Raw genomic sequence first — 21,470 nt, forward strand, 5'->3', positions numbered from 1 at the left:
TGTTACTAAATTTTTCATCCAGTGACTCAGATCGGCTGTCCCACCTCATCCTTATTGCATCTGTTTTGGCTTTTAAGTTGTTTTTGTTTGTTTGTTTGTTTGTTTGTTTTTTGTAGACAACACTTGCAAGCACTTAACCAAAAATTTGCAAGGAACCAGTACAGAGTTACAAAAAAATTACCATAAAATTCTCCAAAAATTAGATTAAAATTATAATATATATACATTAAAATAGATTTAAAGATTAAAAAGAAAATGCTTGAAAAGTTGCAAAAAACAAATAAAAATACCTACAAGAAATACATAGTATATTTATAATTCAGTTACAAGAAATTTACCACATTACCACAAGTTGTTTTTTTTTTAACCACAAATTTGTTCTTAAAAAGGAGAACAAATATTTAAAAAAAAAAAAAGACAAGAAAAAATCCCTCAAAAAAAAAGAAAGAAAGGAAATTAATTTTTCTTCAGAAGGTCCACCCGCAGTCTCCTGGGTTTCTAAGGGTTAATATATACATAATGAAAGTGACACAAACTTGTTGATTTAATTTAATGCTAAAAAATAATAATGATAAGTTCTGGCTATTCCTCCTTCCTCATTTTTGAAATGATGGCTAGGCCCTTGTGTCTTCCTCAGTGGAGATGCCATAGATTTGCTTTGTTCTGATGTCAGGTACGGTCACTGGAGATAAAAACATGTCTGCCTAAAAATGTCTTGTGTGCTCAATCAAAGCCTGTCTCCGAAACAGCAACGAGTGATCACTCCACCCAGAGAAAGCTGGACCCATTGAGTGTGGCTGCTGTGTGTAGCCAACTCATGTCACCACACAGTGACTCCTGGGTTCTGAAGTTCAACCAGTTACCGCTGAGCACAATTTGGAGCTGTCAACATGTGATGCTGCCCCATGTTACGGCCTTTTCACAGAGGCTACTCGCTGCAGTGCTTCCCTGGACATTCAGTTTTATTTATTCAGCTCCAGAAATTCTTGTGTTGGGCTGAGCTGGTCTGCATGGCACATTTCACATCACATGAATTTGAATCAGCAGCATAGGAAGTTCACAACCTATGTTTTTGTCCCACTGTAGAATTTCACAAAAAAACTCAAAGTAGATTTCTTCTAAGGTTGTCACCATTAAAGTGAAGTAGATCTGAACCTAATAATTCAGGTAGCACTTTATATTTGACTAATGAGAAGTGTACTTATGTGGCTACTTCATAATCTGTTACTAACTGATAGAAAATACCTCTTAATCATTATGTCACAGTTGATACACTCATCACCTCTCTGATGGTAATTTAAACACTAACTACAATGGCTACGTTTGGTCCTCCATTGTGCAGCACCTTGAGGAAGACCTGTGGCCTACCTCCTCATTATGTAAATATTAATCATTAATCTGTACTTATTGTTACTTCATTACAGTAAACTCAGTGAAGTAGAGCATTTTTACATCGTGTAATTCCTGATTAAGAGATGGATGGTTGCTGTTGTCACAACATATCACATACTGGCATAATCTGGCATGAACACTTTTTTTTATTTTTGAAGATGGAAAAAGAAGCTATCTTGCAGTATATACAGCAAAATATTTCATATTTCAGAAAGCTTAATTCCATAGTGCATTTCATTGTATACCTTTAATTTGTGAATGGGATCGCTGATGAATCTCAATGAAAGGGCAGAAGCTCAAGCCTTTTACATTTTGCCCCTTGACAGGGTACATACGTACATGCCACTGTACAAAATTAATATATATATATATATATACACACATATGTTTTTCAAGGCAGATATTGAAAACATTCTCAGCAGGGCAGCATCATGCCCTGGATGACCCTTGCATTTTTTTTTTTTTAATACTACCCTTTTGAGATTCATTGCTTCAGGATTTCTGCTCTGTTATACAGATCATAACAAAAAGAGAAAGAAAAGATAAGATAAAGTGCTCTTTGGATTTGATCTCAAGATGGTGCACTTACATGGGAGCCACCTCCAGACTGAACCACAAGACAGGCTACATCCTAGATTGTCTCTGGATTTGCTGGTAAAGGGCATCTTCTAGATTCTAGAGGATGCCCTCTAAGGGAAAATGTGTCCCCGTCTCTTTCAGAGTCTGTGCACACCACTGCCGTGAATAAGATCATCTGAAGGAGTTTAACCTTGCCGCAGTATTGTCTGGGCTCTTTGTCACGTTCACACTCCTATTTGGGCCATTGTTGCCCACTGAAAACACTTAACCTGGCTGTGCTCCTCAACTCCTCTGTCTGTGAAAGAAAAAAAAATGAGAGCAGTGTTCAGCTCAGCAGACAATCGCATTCACTGCTGTTTGTCATGATCGAGTGGTGATACAGACTTGTGGCAATAACAAAAATTCAATTACAGTTTCTACCCTCAAGTCTTACCAGGGATTATTTAGATAAAAGAAACAGAGGTAAACAAAAAACTGTTTACCTCACTTGAGAATATGAAGTTTAATATGGAGTTACAGATATAATACATTCCATAATCTACAGTATATGTGGCAGGGTTTTTTTTTTTTTTTTTTTGGACTGTTTTACTGTTTTTACCCAGGAATGCATAAAACAGTGGCTCAGGAGGCAAAACATGATGAAATACTTAAGTCTTGTCAGTGTAGGTGTATCGCTCTGTATAACCTTTGCCCAAAAACATACAAAATTGAATATTAACAGAAAGAGACTCACACAGCATAACTGCTTAAAATGACAAATTTGTGAGGACACACATTTAAGCGTTCAGTCAAGTTGCAAGAGATGTTGGTCAAGTTGCAACTGCATCTGGGCATTTTTGAAATATGCTTGAGAATAATGAGGTAATCTGCAAGCCCTTCATCAAGCTTGCAGATAGTGGAGGGTTGAAATGAAATGAAATGAAACTGGAGTCGTCCCCTCCCTGTCTGTCATATTCCTGTCAGTCATTCACCCACTGAACAATAGCATGGCAGAATGAAGGATGGCTCCACAGTGGGGATAAACAAGCCTGTAATCCCGCTCTCCTCCCTGCTCTGCCTCGTCTCTGCAGTATAAATGGAAATCTGCGGGCGAAGCTGCACACGGGCCGGCCCCTACTTAACTAATATGATTAAGCACCAGTGGGCGGAAGCAGCGTCTGTGTCGTCACAGGCCGAGGAAACAAACTCATCTTCAAAACCGTTTTTTATGGTGAACTTTGAAAGTGATGCACCCAGTATTGCAAAACAATGCACAATGTCACACATTTAATCAAAAAAATACATCAGCAAAAGTCTCCACGTTTTAAAAATAGAGAGAAAACAGGCCATCTGCCTCTTAGCATGGTGGAGCAGGGAGGATTTAATCCAGATTATAGCTGAGGCAAAACTCTCTGTGTGTGTGTGTTGTTGTTTTTTTTTTTTTTTTTCATCTCATGCTTATCGTCAGTGTGTCCTTGGCTACACAGGCAAGCAGCAGGTTAGCTAGAGAGCTACCACTGGATTTGACAGCCTTAGGGACCCAAACCGGAGGGTGCCATAATTGGAGCAACTTCACTTTTGTGTGTAAAAGTATTTTCCCGTAAGGAAGGATGGCTTTCTTGCTCAAGAGTATGATCGGTAACCCACTGTCAGGAATGGGCCTTGGTGGTGGAGGTGACAAGGAAGAGGAGGCCACCCCCTCAGACCCAGCCAAAGCAGCAGGGATGACACGCGAGGAGTATGAGGAGTACCAAAAACAGTTGGTAGAGGAGAAGTAAGTAGTAACCCGGACAGCACTCCATTTTGTTTTGGTGCCATTTGCCAGTGGAGGCTGGCTGAGCTGCAGAATGTGCAGTGTACCAATCTGACCTTGACCAGCCAATACCCATTTCACCACAACCTTTAACTATGTTAAAATTGATCTTGTATTTTACTTAAAAAATTTTAATTATATTTTTTTCTTTTTTCATCTGCATTTAACTTTTTTTTGCATCGCAGCTAGGCTTGATTTAAATTTTCATTTGTATTTTGTTGAAGTTTCACTGAGAATGCAATATTTTCTGTTGCTCAAGGTCAGAGCAGATATACCACCACAACACATCATTTTCCAGAATGTTCTGTGTAATTTAGGAAACATCCAGCCAAGCCAACGCTCACGCAAACTGATCAGTCTGATATATTATTTTCCCATCAATCCTCTGTTGTTGCAATATGTTGCAATATTTACCCCAAGATAATAAAAAACAATCTAGCCTCCCAGATCCTTGGTAATGTGATAGAAAACAATTAATTAAAGATTATATTTCAGTGTTTGCACATTCTTGCATGATAAAATCTAATACTTAAGTTTTCACTGTTCAAAAATATTTTGAAAAATATATCATTGCTGCTGTAGTTTTTTGACATCCATGCAGGATCCAGCAGAGCCAGATAGTGAAGTCCTTTAACATGAACAGCAGGTCATTTTGTCTCATCCACCACACCAGTGCTGCTGCAAAAGGGTGTGGTCACTTTTTCCTGTGCAGAGTGCCTTTCACTGCGATACAAGTTCAAGTGACGAAATGTACACCGTGCAACATGAATTATAGTGCTATTTTATATAAAAATATATTTAGATTTGGCTGGAAAATACAACATCATCATCAAATCGCATTGTCCACCTTTCTTTGATTATGTTTTGAGAATTGTGGGGAAAGCATTCCTTTCCGAATGTGAATTTTAACATTTATAATCCACAGAAGATTGCTTTCCGCCAAGCAGACTCAGTCAGCATGAATTGCATAACAAGATTTGTCCAGCCTCGACTCTGCTGTTTGTGGAATGAATTCATTTGTTGGCAAAATGACAATGTCCTGCAAAAACTGTAATTTCCAGCTGCAAGTATTCAGATGTGCAACTGTAGCTTGTGCTGCACACAGAATTTGTGCTGGAAAATAAACTGAGTAGGAGGTGAGGTACTACATGCTGGAAGTTCAAAAATGTACACAAGTACACAATCAGTCTGTTTGGATATACTGTTGTCAGCTCTACTGTCTCACTACTGAGCAAGCTGTGGTGTCTTGGCCTGGTCTCAAATCTACCTCACTCAATCCGGCCTAATAATCCCAGTCTTTAATTGGCTAAGGGGAAAATGCATTAAGTCTCTCCTTGAAAATAAGTCAAAATACAGTCTTTCATACTGAAAAAAAGTGACTGGATTACAGACATGTTTATTAAATAGGATTTGAAGCAGGTTTAAAAGGGAAAAAAGAATCCCAGTTTGAGATTAGAGATTTAAAAAAAAAATATTTGACATGTATTGAAATAATGATTTGTCATAGGTGTTGCGATGTCGACATTTCTAATAATTATATCATGATCATTTGTTTGTGTAACTCAGAATACAGTCACAGAGTAACTTTCATATTTTATAAATCAAAAGGAGGTAAAGTAATAAGGAATGTTGTGTATTACATAACAGTTTACTGCTACAGATTACAGTTTTAAGTAAATAAAAGGCCTAAATAATGGATTATATTTAGTGTCCTCTGCAACTCTGTGAAATAACCCTGTTAAAAATTAAATCCTTCGACCCGCCCAAACCCATGAAACTCATTTCAGAGGTAACAAGACACTTCCAACACACCCACAAACAGCTCTGCAAAATATATTTCAGATTCCAAGAAACGTGACCGAGTCCCATGGCTTTACTTCCAAAATATCTCAGCCTGACGATGTGACATGGTTCTCTGCTTTAATGACGCCAAGTGTCACAGAGTTATTGATGCCTTTGTGATGAAAATACATTGTTGAATGATGACCATGTTGTTTATTCAGTTTCACTGCTTATAAGCCTTCTATGTCTGTAAAAATGTTTATTATATATTCCAAGGTTGGTGTGGAGAGAAGCAAATTGTAAGAAGTCACAAGGACACAATATTTTTATAGCTGATAATGAACAGAAGCCGCTGATAAACTGATGCTCCACTGATGATCCAACACAATCGAGCATCTGTCCACATCTGTACCAAGTTTCAAATTACATGATATGAAATGTGGATTACCATGTAACTCCATTTCCATGACATGTACTAACTTTGCACTCACTTATAGTCTAGCATGATTCACGAGGATATATAATATTAATGTTGGTTATGATATGTGGAATATGACCATGTCTGTGACATGCACTATACACATGCATGCATGGACAAATAAAATAACAAACTTTGACAAACAAGAGCTCAAGAGCTGATCTTTTAAATTGCTGCTTACCAAAAATGTACACTTTTCAGCCCCATATAGATAAATACAGAACTAAGAATGTAACGCACATAATAACTCCAATGAAAAAACATTGAGATTTAATTGTGTAGACATGGCTGGCTTGTGTTTACCCAAATGTCATTAACATCCAGATCACTGCTCTCTCTTGTATTTTCTTGTTCCTTTGTATTCTTTAGCAAAAGCATTAAAAGCAGTAATTTTCATTGTGTATTTAGTTGGGAAGTTCTCATGACTTACAGCAAATATCACTGTGCTAATAATGTTTATTATTTCTGTATTTCAGGATGGAAAGAGATGCAGATTTCTTGCACAAGAAGGCAGAGAGGGCCACACTCAGGGTGTGCCTTAGAGAAAAGTACAGGCTCCCAAAGGTAAATATATGGACACATTTAAACATTTGTATAGCTACATTTTTCAGTGACTTTAATGGCATGAGTATCATGACAGACACTTTGACACTGAAACACAGCAGCAGTGTGGTTTAGAGAATCTGATTCTTAATCCTAACTCCAAAGTCAGCTGCAGAACAAACAGCTGAAATGCAGATGATGTGTTGAAATTTGCCTTCTGTGTACTCCCCTCTTCGCTGATCAGCAGCACATTCAAGATCTGATCACTGACCTAAGTGTCTTTTAAACCTCGCCGTGCCTGAGCAGGCAGGGAGAGGAACAACAAATAGCTTCTTCACGCTTAGTTGAAGTCAGCTTGATCCGTTCAGCAGGAAAACTTGGCAGGTCTCACTGGACAGCAGGATGTGGAAAGCATGCCAGCAGATTAGGGAGCAAGATGTTCAATAAAGGTCCTGAAGACTTCACGTGTCCCATATTGCACCTTGAGTCTTAACAAAGCCAAATGCCACTGAGCAGGTGTCCAAGGCTCATTAGGGAATGTGAGGCCGGGTGAACTGGGTTTGAGAAGGGACCGCATTGACTCTAGTGGACGTAAACTGGTCGATTCCAGGATTTTTACGGATTCTTACATTGTGGAAAAGTATAATTAGCTGCAATGGAAGAAGCAAAAAAGGTATGTTTGGAGTTTTAAACCTTTCTGGGGTCTCTCATGAGAGTGATCCTTTAAATCCCATAAATCAGTCTAACGGTGGAGCTCGTCATGAATAAGAAGTTTTTTTTTCTTCTTACTGTAAAAGGACAAAAGCCTGTGAATAGTGAGATGTCTAATACCATGACTTTAATTAAAGTGAATGCTGTGGTAACCATGGTTGCTGCAGGTATTTCTCGCGGTCGCATTCGACCGACACTCAGTTGTTTTCTCCTGGAGACAATGGGCGCACTTCCTTTTTTCTAATTGCCTTTTAAAATGAAACCACACATTTTTCCTTGAGGACAATGGCAATGGAACATATGAATAAATCTAATTACTTTCCTTAATTGGTGTTTTGCACTGAATGCCAGCTTGAAAAGATATATGACAAAGGATACCGTGTGGGTGTTTGTGTGTTTTCATCACGGCAACCTTGAGTGCCAAAAGAAAAATAAAGATATAAGAAGTCTTAAGTTACCTGGCTCTGCTCTGACTGATCTATATGACCCGTGGTGGAGGTCGAGAACATGAATACACTTATTAAGGGTGATTCGAACAGAATGTTTCCAACGTGGCAGGTATTTCTGTAGAAAAGAGAAGTTGATGCTGGTAGTCTAATGGCATTAGGGTCTCGTGCAACGTTACAGAAGATTCAGAGCGGAGAGGCTAAGGCTGGTCTAAGATAATCCCATGGATTTAAATAGTCACAGTAAAGGCTGTTTTTCAGAGGTTTACTGATTAGTTTACGGTCAAAAGTCATTGAAGGAAATGAAGACGCAGAGTCAGACAAAGACTCTTCCCTGCTTGACAAAAACCTAGAAAATGCAATGAAGAATATTCAGTACAATTAAAATCACTTGAACATGGATTAAACTAGATTCTGGAGTCTATAATTATCTGGCTGTTTGCTTGTTTGTTTATTTAGTTGATTGGTTGATTGGTTGATTAGTTGTTTAGTTGTTGTTGTTGTTGTTTTTCTCCAAAGTTCAGCCATGCCTGATGTGAGGAAAATGATTAGACCATGTTACAACAACAGCAAAATGAAAGTGAAGTGGTGATATGGCCGCAACAGTCGGAAAGTCTGTCAAATGTGAGACCAGCGCTGACATGAGAATTTTTTTTTTTTTTTTATCACCAAGCAGGCAGACAGCACAATAATCCCATCAAAAGCTTTCATGCCAGACTTTCAAGTTGTTCACTTCAGGAAATTGATCATTCAGGTTATCCATAATAAACAACCCATGTGATAAACAGGGGGAACAAAAGTCTGTCCTTGATGTCAGCATGCAGCAGCGTTTGAATTTAACTCTTTAAATGTGAAGGCAAGGCAAGCGGCAAATCACATAACTCTTGAAACTGTGACTTTTTTTTGATTAAAAACTCTCTTTAAACATAAGATCTTACTTACAGATGTTAAAAACACCACCCTAACCCACGATGCAAACCAAGAAACTGCATTTTCATTTTTTAAACACACATCATTCTTTTCTTTGACCTAGACAAGAGTGATCTAAGTAACAAACTCACTGCAATAGTCCAGCTGTAAGAATCACAAAAACTGTTCTATATTCTGCACATATTTGTTATGATTTTGGTGCAAATTCAAATTCATATATATAAATGCAGATGATGCAGAGATTGAATGATTAGAAATTCTCTTTCTCTGTTCGCGTCTAAAAAATGGATTTGATGTCTTTTCTAGCTATCCGGGAGAGGTGATAGTTGTATTTGTTGCTGCCACTACTGTACTGCAAGTAACATTATAGTAATATTGCAGTGGCAATAAAATTATAATAATAACATAGTAAAAAAGTAACATTATCAGTCAAAGAAAACATTACACAGTGAGGCCAGACTTTCAATAAAAAAAATCGACGCTATATCTTTCTATCTAAATTTTCTTTCCTGCTGTCATCCGCAGAGCGAACAGGATGAGAACATGATTGAGATGGCCGGGGATGACGTGGACGTGCCGGAGGAGCTCCTCAAGATGGTGGACGAAGACGCCACAGAGGAGGAGGGCAAGGACTCCATCATGGGCCAGATACAGAACTTGCAGAACATGGACATGGACCAGCTCAAGGAGAAGGCCTCAGCCACCGTCACCGAGCTGAAGAGCAAGGCGGAGGAGAAGTGCAGCGTCATGTGAGCGGGCAGAGGCGGTGTCCAGCTAATGCAGAAGGAAAAGAAAGGAAAGGGGATGTAACACAAAGAAAACACACAATTCCAACCCTTTCTGGGAACGTACAGGCCACGATGTGTTAAAATAAAAATAAAATAAAAAAAAAAAAAGGCTGGGATTCAGATAGCATGCCTACCAAGGTATTTACTTTCATCATAAACACTTAAAAAGGCAAATAATCATCCTGCTGCAAAACCTTTAGCACTGCTGCACTAAAGCATTATAAGATTATTGCTGACACATTGCATCTACTCCCACAGAGGGTGCGGCTGCTTCTCTGTTACTGTATTTGGAAAGTAATTTACAGCTTATCATGGCAATCTTCTAACAGTTTCACAAGTGAATCACATCCTGGGTGCCCCGTCACTCCCTCATGGCCATTTCTGTTAGAGAAGTGATCCCGTTCACAGAGCGCCAGGCCTGATTTTCCCGGGACATTCCTAGCCGAGGCATATTGTTGATTTCTCTCCACAGCTCTCTCATACGGTCAGAATGCACAAAATGTATATTTGCTTTTTTCTTTTCTTTTTCTTTTTTTTTTTTTGAAAGTGAGACAGTTCAGTCTTGTAAAAGTGAGTCGCTCATTCAGAAACAATAAACACGGTTTTTAAAAGCAAGCCCCGGTAAAAGAGAAAAAAAAACAAAAAACACATGATCCCGTCTAAGTTACTTGTTTCAATAGCCCTCTCTCCTCTCTCCTTTTGATTTGTTGATGTTATTCTAGGGTTTTTGTATGTCGTGTCTGAAAAAAATGATGATATTTATTAGATGTTTTTTTTTCTTTCTATGTTATTACAAGACTGACAGTCCACACATGGTTTCACTTCCAGCAATTGTCAATAAAATGTGTACATGTTTTGCAGACGACTCCACACATCTTTTACACGACAGTTGACTCAGACAGAGATTACGTATTTGCAGATTTGCACAAATGAGAATTTGGAAATACTGGACACCCATATTCCATAAAGAAAAAATAAACAGGACATAAATACTGATAAAATAAATGGAAGTACTTCAAACTGAGAATATAAATGGATTGTTAAAATAAAGTTGTCTACTGAATACATTCAGTTTGTCAGTTTGTGTTATGATGTTGCTATTAATCATATGTGTCTTCTCCACAAACATGTTGCTTCAGGCTTTTATTTGTCTTTAGTAAGCTTAACGTGCAACTCTGTTATCATTACTTATATTCATATGTGTGTGTGTGTGTGTGTGTGTGTGAGTGTGTGTGTGTGTGCAATCATGTTCAGAAAATAGGAGGAGGTAACAAACAGGCCACACTCAAGGTATTTACCTCTTGACATATATCATCAGACGTTTTTCAGCCGTAAAAACCTTCATCAGTGTTTATTATGAACAACATCCTGGATAACGCACTTATCTGTCAATCTTACACAATTACACAATTATTGGTGACATTTGAGTGAAAACTTCACCTGAACTGAAAATTCAGAGAAACTTGTGTTGCACAGCCATCACACATAAAGCTTATTGGCAGCTGAAGTCCTGCACAGAGGGCTGGTAAAGTGAACAAAGAAATGGGTGTTAATTTAATTGGGCATTATTCAAACACATGTTAGAGATGATTAAGCAGAAGGGGGGAAGGAAGGATCTTCAGTGTTTGGAGTTTCAGTTCAACCCAAGTTTAAAGGGCTGTGGATTTGTAAGATTTGGAGATTACTGGCTAATAGGATCAGCACAGCCAAGGTTGTCAGCCTGTGCCCTCTCTCTCTCTCTCTCTCTCTCTCTCTCTCTCTGAGTGTGTGTGTGTGTGTGTGTGTGTGTCTCCCTGCAAATGAGGGTATCACAGCACAAATTTAAATCTAACTCAATATCTGAAATCTCATAAACCAATATACTGCTCTTGCATAATTCGTAGTTTTTCTTCTGCATTCCTTTTGTGACTGTTCCATAGGAGCTGTGGTGCCGAGCAAGGTTACTGTCACTGCCTTACAATGTCCCTCTTCACTTCAGGAACAAAGGAATCAAAAAATCACCACGCAAGACGTATTTGAAAAGTCTGAGAAAAACACTCGGCTGTTTCTTTTTTGATTTTTCAAAAATGAATGTGAGACAGTTTAACTTGGAATTAAAGGGTCAATAATTCAGCTTTGAACTGGCCCATTGCAGAAAATAATGCCGATATGATATAGCTGTGGGATGCTGATCACTTCCAGTGAGTCAGTGATGACTTTGCCAGCGCTCAGCACTGAGACCACTAACACACAGAGGACGCTCTCCTTATTGTTGCACTTCCTACAGGTCACCAATAGAGGGCGATAATAATGTAAAGGCCCTTACCAGTGTTTTTGTATGTTTTATCCTGCTGTTTTATCACATTTTCTATACTGCACACATATCCTACATTACCACAAGCCAGATTGTTAACCTTGTTCCTAGGTTTACAGGCAATGAAACAGTATTTTTTAGGAACTATTTCCTGACAGAGACGTACATTATGTTGTCTAGGCTTCTGAGTGCCACAGACAGTAATAGTGTATTTGCATGCACCTGAAAAATGAATGTCCTATTTGTTAGTTAGCAACACTAAATACTATAACAAATAGCAAATAGCAACAAACAAATGAAGCAGGGTTGATTTTCGCACCAAATAGCTTTGAATGCAGTGTTTTTTGGCAGTGAACCAGAAGACATGCAAATCATTGTGGCCGTTCAACTACATTACCATGCAGTGATAACTTTGACAGAAGTAAACCCATGCAGGATGTTCATTGCTTATGAATCTGTCTTATGAATCTGTCTCAAGCCAGTTTGATGTCTCTGCAAGTTTTGCAGAGCACTGGAATGAATGGCAATAAATGGCTGCCAGGAAGGTTAAAAAAAAAAAAAAAAAAAAAAAAATCAAAGATCCAAAACAGCGAGTTATTCTTTGGAGAAATGGTCAGTTGTAATGTAAAGTATTTGGAATTGTCGTTTATCAGCTAAAATGTGCAAACCTGATACGTTAAGGCACCAATCTGTAATGTCAATATGGCACCCTCTGTGAAAACGATAGTAAGGGTTTCATTCAAACGGACTCGATTCAAGACATTATGTCACTCTCTGGATAAGTGACTGAGCTGTCCCACACACATTCACACACACAGATTCAGCTGACAGCTTGCTTAGTTGCTCTCACAGATGTTCGCACATCCCTAGAGGACTCTGACTTTACAAAGTATGTGAGAGCAAAAAATGGTTTTACATTATCTCAAGAAATCTGCACGACATGTCTTCTTGCAGCTTGTATGCTGTTTATTAGAACTGCGGGCACAATCCTTTACAAGGCACACCATAGCTGCCGAGGCTTCAGCCTATAGAGACGACTCTCAAGGCCAACTGGCAGCTGAGCATGGAGCTTATGAGAAAGAAAACCTGTGTTCAGCTATTTCCACAGGACTTTGGATTCAGCCAAAACATAACTGACATTTTAACAATCAAATGAAATCGATTCTTATTCTGGTGAGACAGATCGAGCCAAGAACCTTTTAAGATGTGCCGTCTAGAAGAGCCACTGCACCCAACGCTCAACATATTATGAGTCTTGTACTTCCTCCAGTCCTCTCTCTCTATATATATGTATATTTATTTGTCTATCTATTAATTTACCTATCAGATATTATCTATCAAATGTTAGCGTTGCTTTTTAAAACAAGCACCCTCCATATGCAGAAAAAAAGTGTCCAAACAGCTTGAAGTTTGCCTCTCTCTCTCTCTCTCTCTCTCTCTCTCTTTCTGTGTGTGTGTGTGTGTGTGTGTGTGTTAGACAAACAAAGGAGAATGTCACCTTCTGTAATTAGGAAAAGCTAAATAGTTTTAGGGGTTTTAACTCCTTTGAGTAAAATAATGTAATCCCCTTAAGCAGTTGGTGGACAAAGGATTACCAAACTGCAGTCAGTGTGGTAATTGTTAAGTGTTAGATATTCATGTTTATTCAGTGTTTGGGTGTTTTGGATCTTATTTGAGTCTTATTTGAGTTCCTCAAGCAGTCAAATAAATTCTGTCCTCATAGTTTTAAAGACAAGTGTCTCTGCTACCTGTCTAATCTTAATACAAAATAATTTATTTAATGGGACAGTGTTGGTGGGCATATTTTATGTCTGTGTCAATTTATTTGATAAAATATGTGAAAATGTCTGTACTATAAAGTTTTTCAATACTTCATGAACTTAAAAACTTTAAGTTTTTTTTTTTATGTTTTATTTCTTTATTTTTATCATGTTTTCTGTCAAAAGCATTGACACAATACTTGCTCCAGTGAGGAATCTGAGCGAGTCCGTGAAGTCTGTGCTACATTCACAATGTGATCTCACAGGAATACAAATAATATCAATATTCAAATAAAGGCGAAATTCTCATCGTTTCGGCAATAATGTCTTGACGCTTTGATTAAATATTAAGCTGTCATCTTGCAATCCCTGTCCTGACCAGAAATCTTGTAATTATGATTTTGTTCTACCTTAATCTGTAGGCCTAATCTTCAGCCCGTTCCTCTTTTTTTCCACAGGCTAACACGAACATGACATCTGGAGGAGGGGAAAGATGGTTTTAAGATTTATGTAAGTAGGTTTAGAGCCAGCACTGACTGTTGTTCGGCGGTGCACTTGAGATGGGGAAGAGTTAGGGAGGGTCTGCACCAGTGCCTCGGCGCACAGCTCCACAAAGTAGAGTTACCCCTAAATCCAGGGCAAATCCCCGGGACGTCCCCTCTCTGACGTGCAGTGGGGGTGCCACAGGAGTGGGGGGTCTTACACCAGGGTCTACTTTAAAAGCCCCTTGTGAAGATGCGGCGTGATCACTGAGGAAGAAGAGTCTGGGAGGCTGACACTGGTCTTTTTTTCTTCTTCTTGCAATCAGTTGTTGCAGATGTTTTGCGCAAGTTTTGGCAAGAGGCAAAAATCGCGCTTATTGGGATTTCAAAGTCTTTAGTAAACTTCAGCAAACGCGGGGACTGAGATCAGCGGCTTGAAAGCTCCACCTGAGAAGAAGTTGCTCTGTGTAATTGCAGCAGTCCTCTGACTTCACCGATCAATGTGGCTTCTTGGATCATCCTCCCAAGGTGTGATGGACGAGTCCCCCTCTGCACGGTTCGTTCAGAGTCCGGGGAACCAGTCCAGAGTCCACAGTATAGAGGCGATACTGGGATTTAAAGATGACAGCGTCTTCCACAGAGCAGCCTCCTACAGCGTGGCCGACAAGGCGCTGGGCAAAGAGACCGAGCGCAACGGGAACGTCATTGTAACCCCCATGAAGAAAGGCCATCACTCAGAAAGTTTTGACAGTGAGTAAAAAAAAATCAGCAGCTTATTTTATTTTTCTTAATCTCATCATCAGTGTCCTCTTTGACACAAGCCTTCCTCACTGCGGTTTTATTTGAAATGACCTTGGTGTCAGTTTGCCCACTTGTTTCATGGACACACTGCAAAACAAACAAACAAACAAAAAACACTGCTGTCTATATCGTTTGTATTCATGCATTTTCAATAGTTTCTTATACACGAGAAAAAAATAATTCATTCATTTTATTTCATTCCGAATCATCTTGCAATGAGAAATTTCTTAAGTAATTATTTTCCTGATAATGAGTGATCTGCCTTATTCTGCCATGTTTCAAGTTAAGCTGCTGATTGGAATCCAGTGGAATTATTTTACCTTGCTGGCTGAATTTTTTTTACTACTTGTTTTAAGAAAATATGCTTATTCGGTGTATGGAACGAAGTGATTTATTAATTAAAATGTTCATTTGTGCTGTGCCGGCTTCACGCACTTCACCCACAGACTCCAAATTGTAGTCTAATTCAACATTTTCACTTTTTTTCTTGTTCTTTTTTTTCCCTCGGTGATTCTCAGGTCTGTGTTGTTCCAGCTCCTCTGAGGGTCCCGTCTGTCCCGACTCACCTGACGGAGACGGCAAACTGTCTGATGACGAGAACCCGAAGAAGAAGCACCGCCGGAACCGGACCACGTTCACCACCTTCCAGCTGCACGAGCTGGAGAGAGCTTTTGAGAAGTCGCATTACCCAGATGTGTACAGCCGAGAGGAGCTGGCCCTGAAGGTCAGCCTGCCGGAGGTCCGTGTGCAGGTAAGGCTGTGCAGGCCCATTCCCGAAACAAGAAAACTCTTATTTTTATCTGCCCCAAAAGAGAAACGTCATTTTCCCCGCTCGGTGCCGAGGATTCCGCCTCTTTATCATGTCCAGGTCTGTGCAGGCTGAGTGTAGGCCTCTAGTTAGTGATGTGCTGGTGAGAAAATAAAGTAAAATTAAATAAAATATGATCTGCATTCTGTCGTAAACCATCACTTGCACCAGCAGGCCTGGCTGCAAACAAAAATAAATTATAGGCCCATTTTCCTAAATATACAAATTTGCTGTGTGTCCCTTTTCAACACATTTCTTAATATAAGTTAACTTTAATACGTTTGATGCTACTGAGTAGCCCATACCGTTTGGTCTAATTAAACCGCGTACACACAAGTGAAGAGCTTCATCAATTTAATTATATTAATTTAGACATATTTCATCTGGCCCTGGACGCACATTTTCAAGTTCAAGTTCATTGCAGCCTGTAACCACTTTTAGAGGTTTTTAGAACATAAAAATCACAATGACACCCCCGACTCAAACCCTGAGTTCCTGGTGAGGGGGAAAAAATGCTACTATTTATTTATTTATTTATTTATTTATTTATTTATGTATAGGCAAGCCTCTAATAGCCAACCCCAAATTCTTAAATTCACTGTCATAGTGGAATTTTTAATTTATAATCTTATTTATTTGTCTGTATTTTAATCAAGAGAATCAGAGAGAGAAATCAAATTCAATTTAAATAATTTTTGACATTTTATTTGATCAAAGTCCAAGAGAATTATCATGTGAAAAACACACTCAATACAACAATTATTCTTCTACTATTGTGTTTATTGAACAAGTCATGATTAATAATAAAAAAAAATTACTCAGTAATATAGTAATAACACAAGTAAATGCATAGTGATTAGTTTGATTGCAGTCATCACTGACCCAATGCTTGTCATCCCCATGTCTTCCACATTTCTAAACATTTCAATACTTTCACACAATAATGAAGTTTAGATGGTACACTAAAATATATGTATGTATGTGTTCTGCTCTGTGATTTCAGGTGTGGTTTCAAAACCGACGGGCCAAGTGGCGACGGCAGGAGAAGCTGGAGGTGAGTTCCATCAAGCTCCAGGACACCCCCTCCTCTTTGCTGTCCTTCAGCCGGTCCCCCACCAGCTCCCTGGGCTCCGGGCTGCCGCTGGACCCCTGGCTCACCACACCGATCACCACCTCCACCTCCCTGCAGTCACTCCCTGGCTTCATCGGTGCTTCGCAGGGCCTCCCGGGCAGCTACACCCCTCCTCCCCCTCCAGCCATGCCCCCTTCCTTGCCGGCCTCCTTCCTCAACGCCCCTGCCCTGGGACACGGCGCTCATCTGCCCCATATAGGCTCTATGTGCCCCCCGCCTTCAGCATACCCGTGTTCAACCGATCCAAGGAACTCCAGTATCGCCTCACTGAGGATGAAGGCCAAGGAACATATCCAGTCTATTGGGAAGACTTGGTGAAGTGTGGAAGTGTTTGAGGACGACCAGACACACAGACAGTGACTTCATCCTCATGCTGATGGGATCATAACATTTTCTGGAATCTTTTTTTTTACTGTGATTTTTTTTTTGTTGTTGTTCTTGTTGTTTTTTTGCTGAACTTTCAAAGAGTGAGAACCACTTCTGACAGCCAGGATCAGAGGGATCATGTCCACGTTTATGGCGGCTATCTGAAGACTGAAACGCATGTGAAATCACTGTGAAGTGTGAAAGCTCTGTTTGTTGATAGATTGTTGTCTTTTGGTGGCTTTTCCTCTTTGCTCATCTCTGCAAGCTGTTTTTCATTCCATCATTTCAAATCCATTCAGCCCAATCACATTTTGTATCCACGCTGTCTTGTACTGCCAACATAACAAATGCAAAGTATCTATTTATTTTACTCCTGTAAACTCTCCTCATTTGAGTAATTGTTGATTCATTATTCTTCCCTGCTGGTTTTGACCCATTTATATGTTCTTCATCATGAAAAATTCATCGCCTGTGATTATTTTCTCTTTTTACTGTATGTAAATTTCATACAAATAACATAAAAATCTGATCAAATTACATTGCAGCTTTCTCTCAACTGGCTTTAAAACTCAGCTTCACTGGAAACAGTTCCTCAACTGAGGCCATTGTGTGTCACCATTTAAACTATTGCTCACATCTGAAAGGTATACATGGGAGTAATTTGGGTGAATATTAAAGTAACTTTCAGCTTTGTGAATGTTGTTGGTGGCAAAAATGGGAATATGTTAATATCAGAAACTGAACATACAAAAATACAATAGCAGTCATGACCTGGGGTTGATCCACCAACCTTAAATTTACATAAAACTCTTTAAATCATCATTATTAATCATGATGAAGTACAAATACACATACAGCAGTGCATGCCTGACAGTAATAAAGAAAACAGGAACACAGCACCCCTCAGTGGTAGATTATGCAGCATTACACAACTGTCATGCTGTTGATTGTATAAGTAGGCTATATATACAGTTTATATTTTTTAAAAATTACTGATATGTCTGTCGCCATCACAAATCTCAAAAGATTTCACATTTGAATTAATTTAAAATTATGTCAGAACAGTCATGACGAACAGCTGTGCATGCTTGCTGATGATCTCAAAATGGATTTATCAGGTTTTTCTCACATTTAATGTAACAGAAAAAAAATGTAAGAATACATTGTGTTCCTCTTTACTTCAACAGGTAGAGCATGGCATTAAAGACAGAGACAGAGTTAAGGGGTTGAGTCCCACTGAGCCCACAAACTCTTGAAATGAATGCTGAATAAAACATCCACCCATTATATAGATTCTACAGTATTTTCATACTACATAAATACCCAAATAATGCAAGAGTGTTCTCTCATTTTAAAGGACATGTTTGCTTATTTCCTCCTCATTAACTCGTGTAAACTTTATCCTGTTTGCTGCTCGGGTCAGGTCTACAATGGCAGGGTGAAAGTGGTTTGTTCCTCTATTATTCACTGTTCATCTGTGACAAATGGGGGTGGGGAACACAAGAGAGAACTGTCCAGGGGTTTGTTATAAAATAAGATAAAATGAAATAACATAACACCAAATTAAACTCTTTCAGTTAGCATTTCTCATAGTTTGCAACCCTTGATGGCTTATTATCAGAGACCAGGGGTGTACTTATAGTACAATTATGAGGCACTAGCATTTAACTTGAGTATTTCCATTGTGTGACACTTCATACTTTTTAGAATAAGCAAAATATGATCCATTGTTAGGGGTAACACTAACCAATAGAGCAGTTACACCTGCAAAAAAAAAAAAAAAAAATCTTCTTATTTCCTTAAATTATTTCTGAGTGCACCAACTATTTAACACTCTGTAAGGAATCACTCATTAAAATGAGTACTTTTACTTACTTTACAATTTGCTGCTAGTATTTCTATACTTTTACTGAGCTAAGACTTTCTATTTTCCATTATGGTATTGCAACATTTAAGTAAGAAAATTTGAGTACTTTTTCCACAGATGATAAAGTATGCTCTCCATGCTTTATGCCAACCTTAAATAACTCAATACTCAAAAGTATTACTGTGAGTACCAGTGGATCTTAACCTAAGTTTTTCACGCCATCTTGTGGACTGAATTGGCTACTGCAAATTTAAAGCGACATCCAAAAGGAGAGAATTAGCGTTTATTTTCCAAAGAAAATCAGCTGTGCAGTTGGATTGGAAAGTTCTGCGTCGCAGAGCACACGAGAAAGTGCTCTGGCACAAAAGCACAGTCAGACATCCATAATGCAAGTTATCACAAATTCCCAATTTATTCAGCATTCACAAACATATTCTGGTTGACCTGTAACCCAACAAAGTACATGAAAAGTGAAAAACAAGTACTGATATTTTAAATTATTGATAAAATAACAAGCAATCAAATACTGGGTTTCCAAAGGATTCCAAAGATTTCAGTGTCAATAAATAAAATATAAAATGTGAGCATTGTGATTAGACAGCAAAGATAACGGTGTGCCAAATGAAAAGGCCGATGTTGCTGCAGGGTGTGAAGTTTCTTGCACTCAGCTGGAGCCAGAGTCTCGCAGGTTCAAAACCAGCAGGAGGAGCTCTGACATCTATAGCACAATGGAAGGAAACAGACAAATATCACAAACCTATTTAAGCATTCTCAAGAGAAATGTACAATAAAGTACCAGGGTACAAGAGCTTCAAATCAATATTTTCAAGGATCTCTAGCAACAAATGGAAAAAAAAAAAATGAAATCAGATCTACACTGATCCATATATCCTCCTTTATGATTTGCCTTAACACAATAAAATATCACTGACAGAAATAGTGGCACAGATAAAGTGAAGAGAGGCAGGAAGACGCGCAGGTACACTTTAATCAGATTACACACCTCTCTGAGACATTTGTCCCTGTCCTCCTCCACTCCCCTGCTCCTGAGCACGTGCAGCCTGTCCGCAGTGTGCAGCGTCCGGCTGTGGCTCCTCAGGTGGGACAGTGCCCTGAAAACAGCTGGCATCAACTCATATCGGTGCAGCACGTCGTTGCCCCCTCTTTCCAAAGGTGGTAGGTAGTCCCGATTGCTGTCATGTAGTCCGGGCAAGCTCTCAATGCTCTTCTTCCCCATCAAATGGCCTGGTAATTTGCACAGAGGGGGCGTGTGAGTAAGTACTGTTGTTCAAGGATCGATAATCAGCTGCAATCGATCTCCATCAAGTGTCACATTTGGCTTCAGCCAATGGGAGGCAATAATGAATCCGTAGCCTATAATTTGCAAATCCATTTAAATTGTAACAGCGCTGACATCATTTCTTGTTAAAGGTTGGATGGTTAAATAGCCTATATCACCATGATAAATCTTTCTTCTACACAGAGGAAAGGAACTTCAGTAAGTTATTTGGGTCTGTCCAACAAATGCTAAATAAATAAATAAATGGACCCACAATTACATCAGTGCCTCATTATTATTATTATTATTATTATTATTATTATTATTATTAGGCTGTTGTTGAGGTTATATGTTTTCAAATCAGCAAGGATCCTGTAGCTTAACGCTGTTGTTCCATTACTTTCCACTATAACAAGGATTTCTAAAAAAAAAAAAAAAAAAAAATTCCCCTTGCTCTGATAAAATCTAATAATTTTTTATGATCATCCAACATTAATGAATTAATGCATGCATGCATGCGTGAATGTGTGAGTGGGTGCATGATCCGGTCTGATGCACAACTTTTTTGTTTTGTTTTTTCAAGTTTGACTTACCTACTGCCCAGTGATTGCCGCGTGGATACATTTTCCCACCAACTGCCGCAGGACTGTCCGAGCAGCGCACCGCACCTGCCACCGCAGCCAGAATCAGAACAGCTGGTAACACCTGCCTGCAGATCCACGAGCTGCAGGTGCAAACTTCGCCCATGTTCTCGGAGAAAGCCTGTCTGAAGAGCGGCTAAATCGGTCGTGGTGAATCTGCTTAAAACAACTTCAAACAACTACAAACGCTGCGCCATAGTCGATTTTATTTATAGGCGATCAGTCTGCATCGCGGAAAAAAACAGCCTCAGTTTGGTGATGGCGAGCTGCTGGAGAAGTTACACTCCTGTCACGCTGGGAGCTGTCTTGGATGGAAAACACTGGTGATGAAAGTTAAATGCCCCTCGTGATAGGCTGGGTCGTACGTCAGCAGTGTTTTTAAAAATACACCGCGGTGCAAGTACCAACATTAAAAAAAAAAAAAAAAAAGGTATGGCGACAAATTATGATCAATAGCAGCTGATTATTGTTGCTCCACTTGGTATTGTTTGCCCAGAGATTACACAGTTATCACAGCGAGTGTCAACGTCATTTCATTATGGTGCGCATGATTTTAGAATAATTGCTTCCCTCTCTTCAAGCAGGTGGCAATATGGGTAC

General features: G+C 39.1%; 3 protein-coding genes across 3 annotated transcripts; 2 read left to right on the forward strand and 1 right to left on the reverse strand.

Moving 5' to 3' along the window:
* The first annotated feature begins 3,368 nt into the window (after window positions 1–3,368).
* Window positions 3,369–10,508, forward strand: cplx4a (complexin 4a). The gene is made up of 3 exons (XM_030065988.1): window positions 3,369–3,724; window positions 6,500–6,587; window positions 9,179–10,508. The coding sequence occupies exons 1-3, from the start codon at window positions 3,561–3,563 to the stop codon at window positions 9,404–9,406; spliced, it is 480 nt and encodes a 159-aa protein (XP_029921848.1). The 5' UTR covers window positions 3,369–3,560; the 3' UTR covers window positions 9,407–10,508.
* A 3,533-nt stretch (window positions 10,509–14,041) lies between these two features.
* rx3 (retinal homeobox gene 3) lies at window positions 14,042–17,617 on the forward strand. Its single transcript, XM_030065987.1, has 3 exons — window positions 14,042–14,726; window positions 15,296–15,528; window positions 16,589–17,617. Exons 1-3 carry the CDS (start codon window positions 14,477–14,479, stop codon window positions 17,033–17,035), a joined length of 930 nt encoding a protein of 309 aa, XP_029921847.1. The 5' UTR covers window positions 14,042–14,476; the 3' UTR covers window positions 17,036–17,617.
* A 1,720-nt stretch (window positions 17,618–19,337) lies between these two features.
* grp (gastrin-releasing peptide) lies at window positions 19,338–21,144 on the reverse strand. Its single transcript, XM_030065989.1, has 3 exons — window positions 20,823–21,144; window positions 19,954–20,195; window positions 19,338–19,668 (listed from the first exon to the last, which is right to left on the reverse strand). The coding sequence occupies exons 1-3, from the start codon at window positions 20,974–20,976 to the stop codon at window positions 19,615–19,617; spliced, it is 450 nt and encodes a 149-aa protein (XP_029921849.1). The 5' UTR covers window positions 20,977–21,144; the 3' UTR covers window positions 19,338–19,614.
* Between the last annotated feature and the right edge of the window lie 326 nt (window positions 21,145–21,470).

Source organism: Myripristis murdjan, chromosome 12, assembly GCF_902150065.1.
Source record: "Myripristis murdjan chromosome 12, fMyrMur1.1, whole genome shotgun sequence".
In the NCBI taxonomy this organism is placed as follows: Eukaryota; Metazoa; Chordata; class Actinopteri; order Holocentriformes; family Holocentridae; genus Myripristis; species Myripristis murdjan.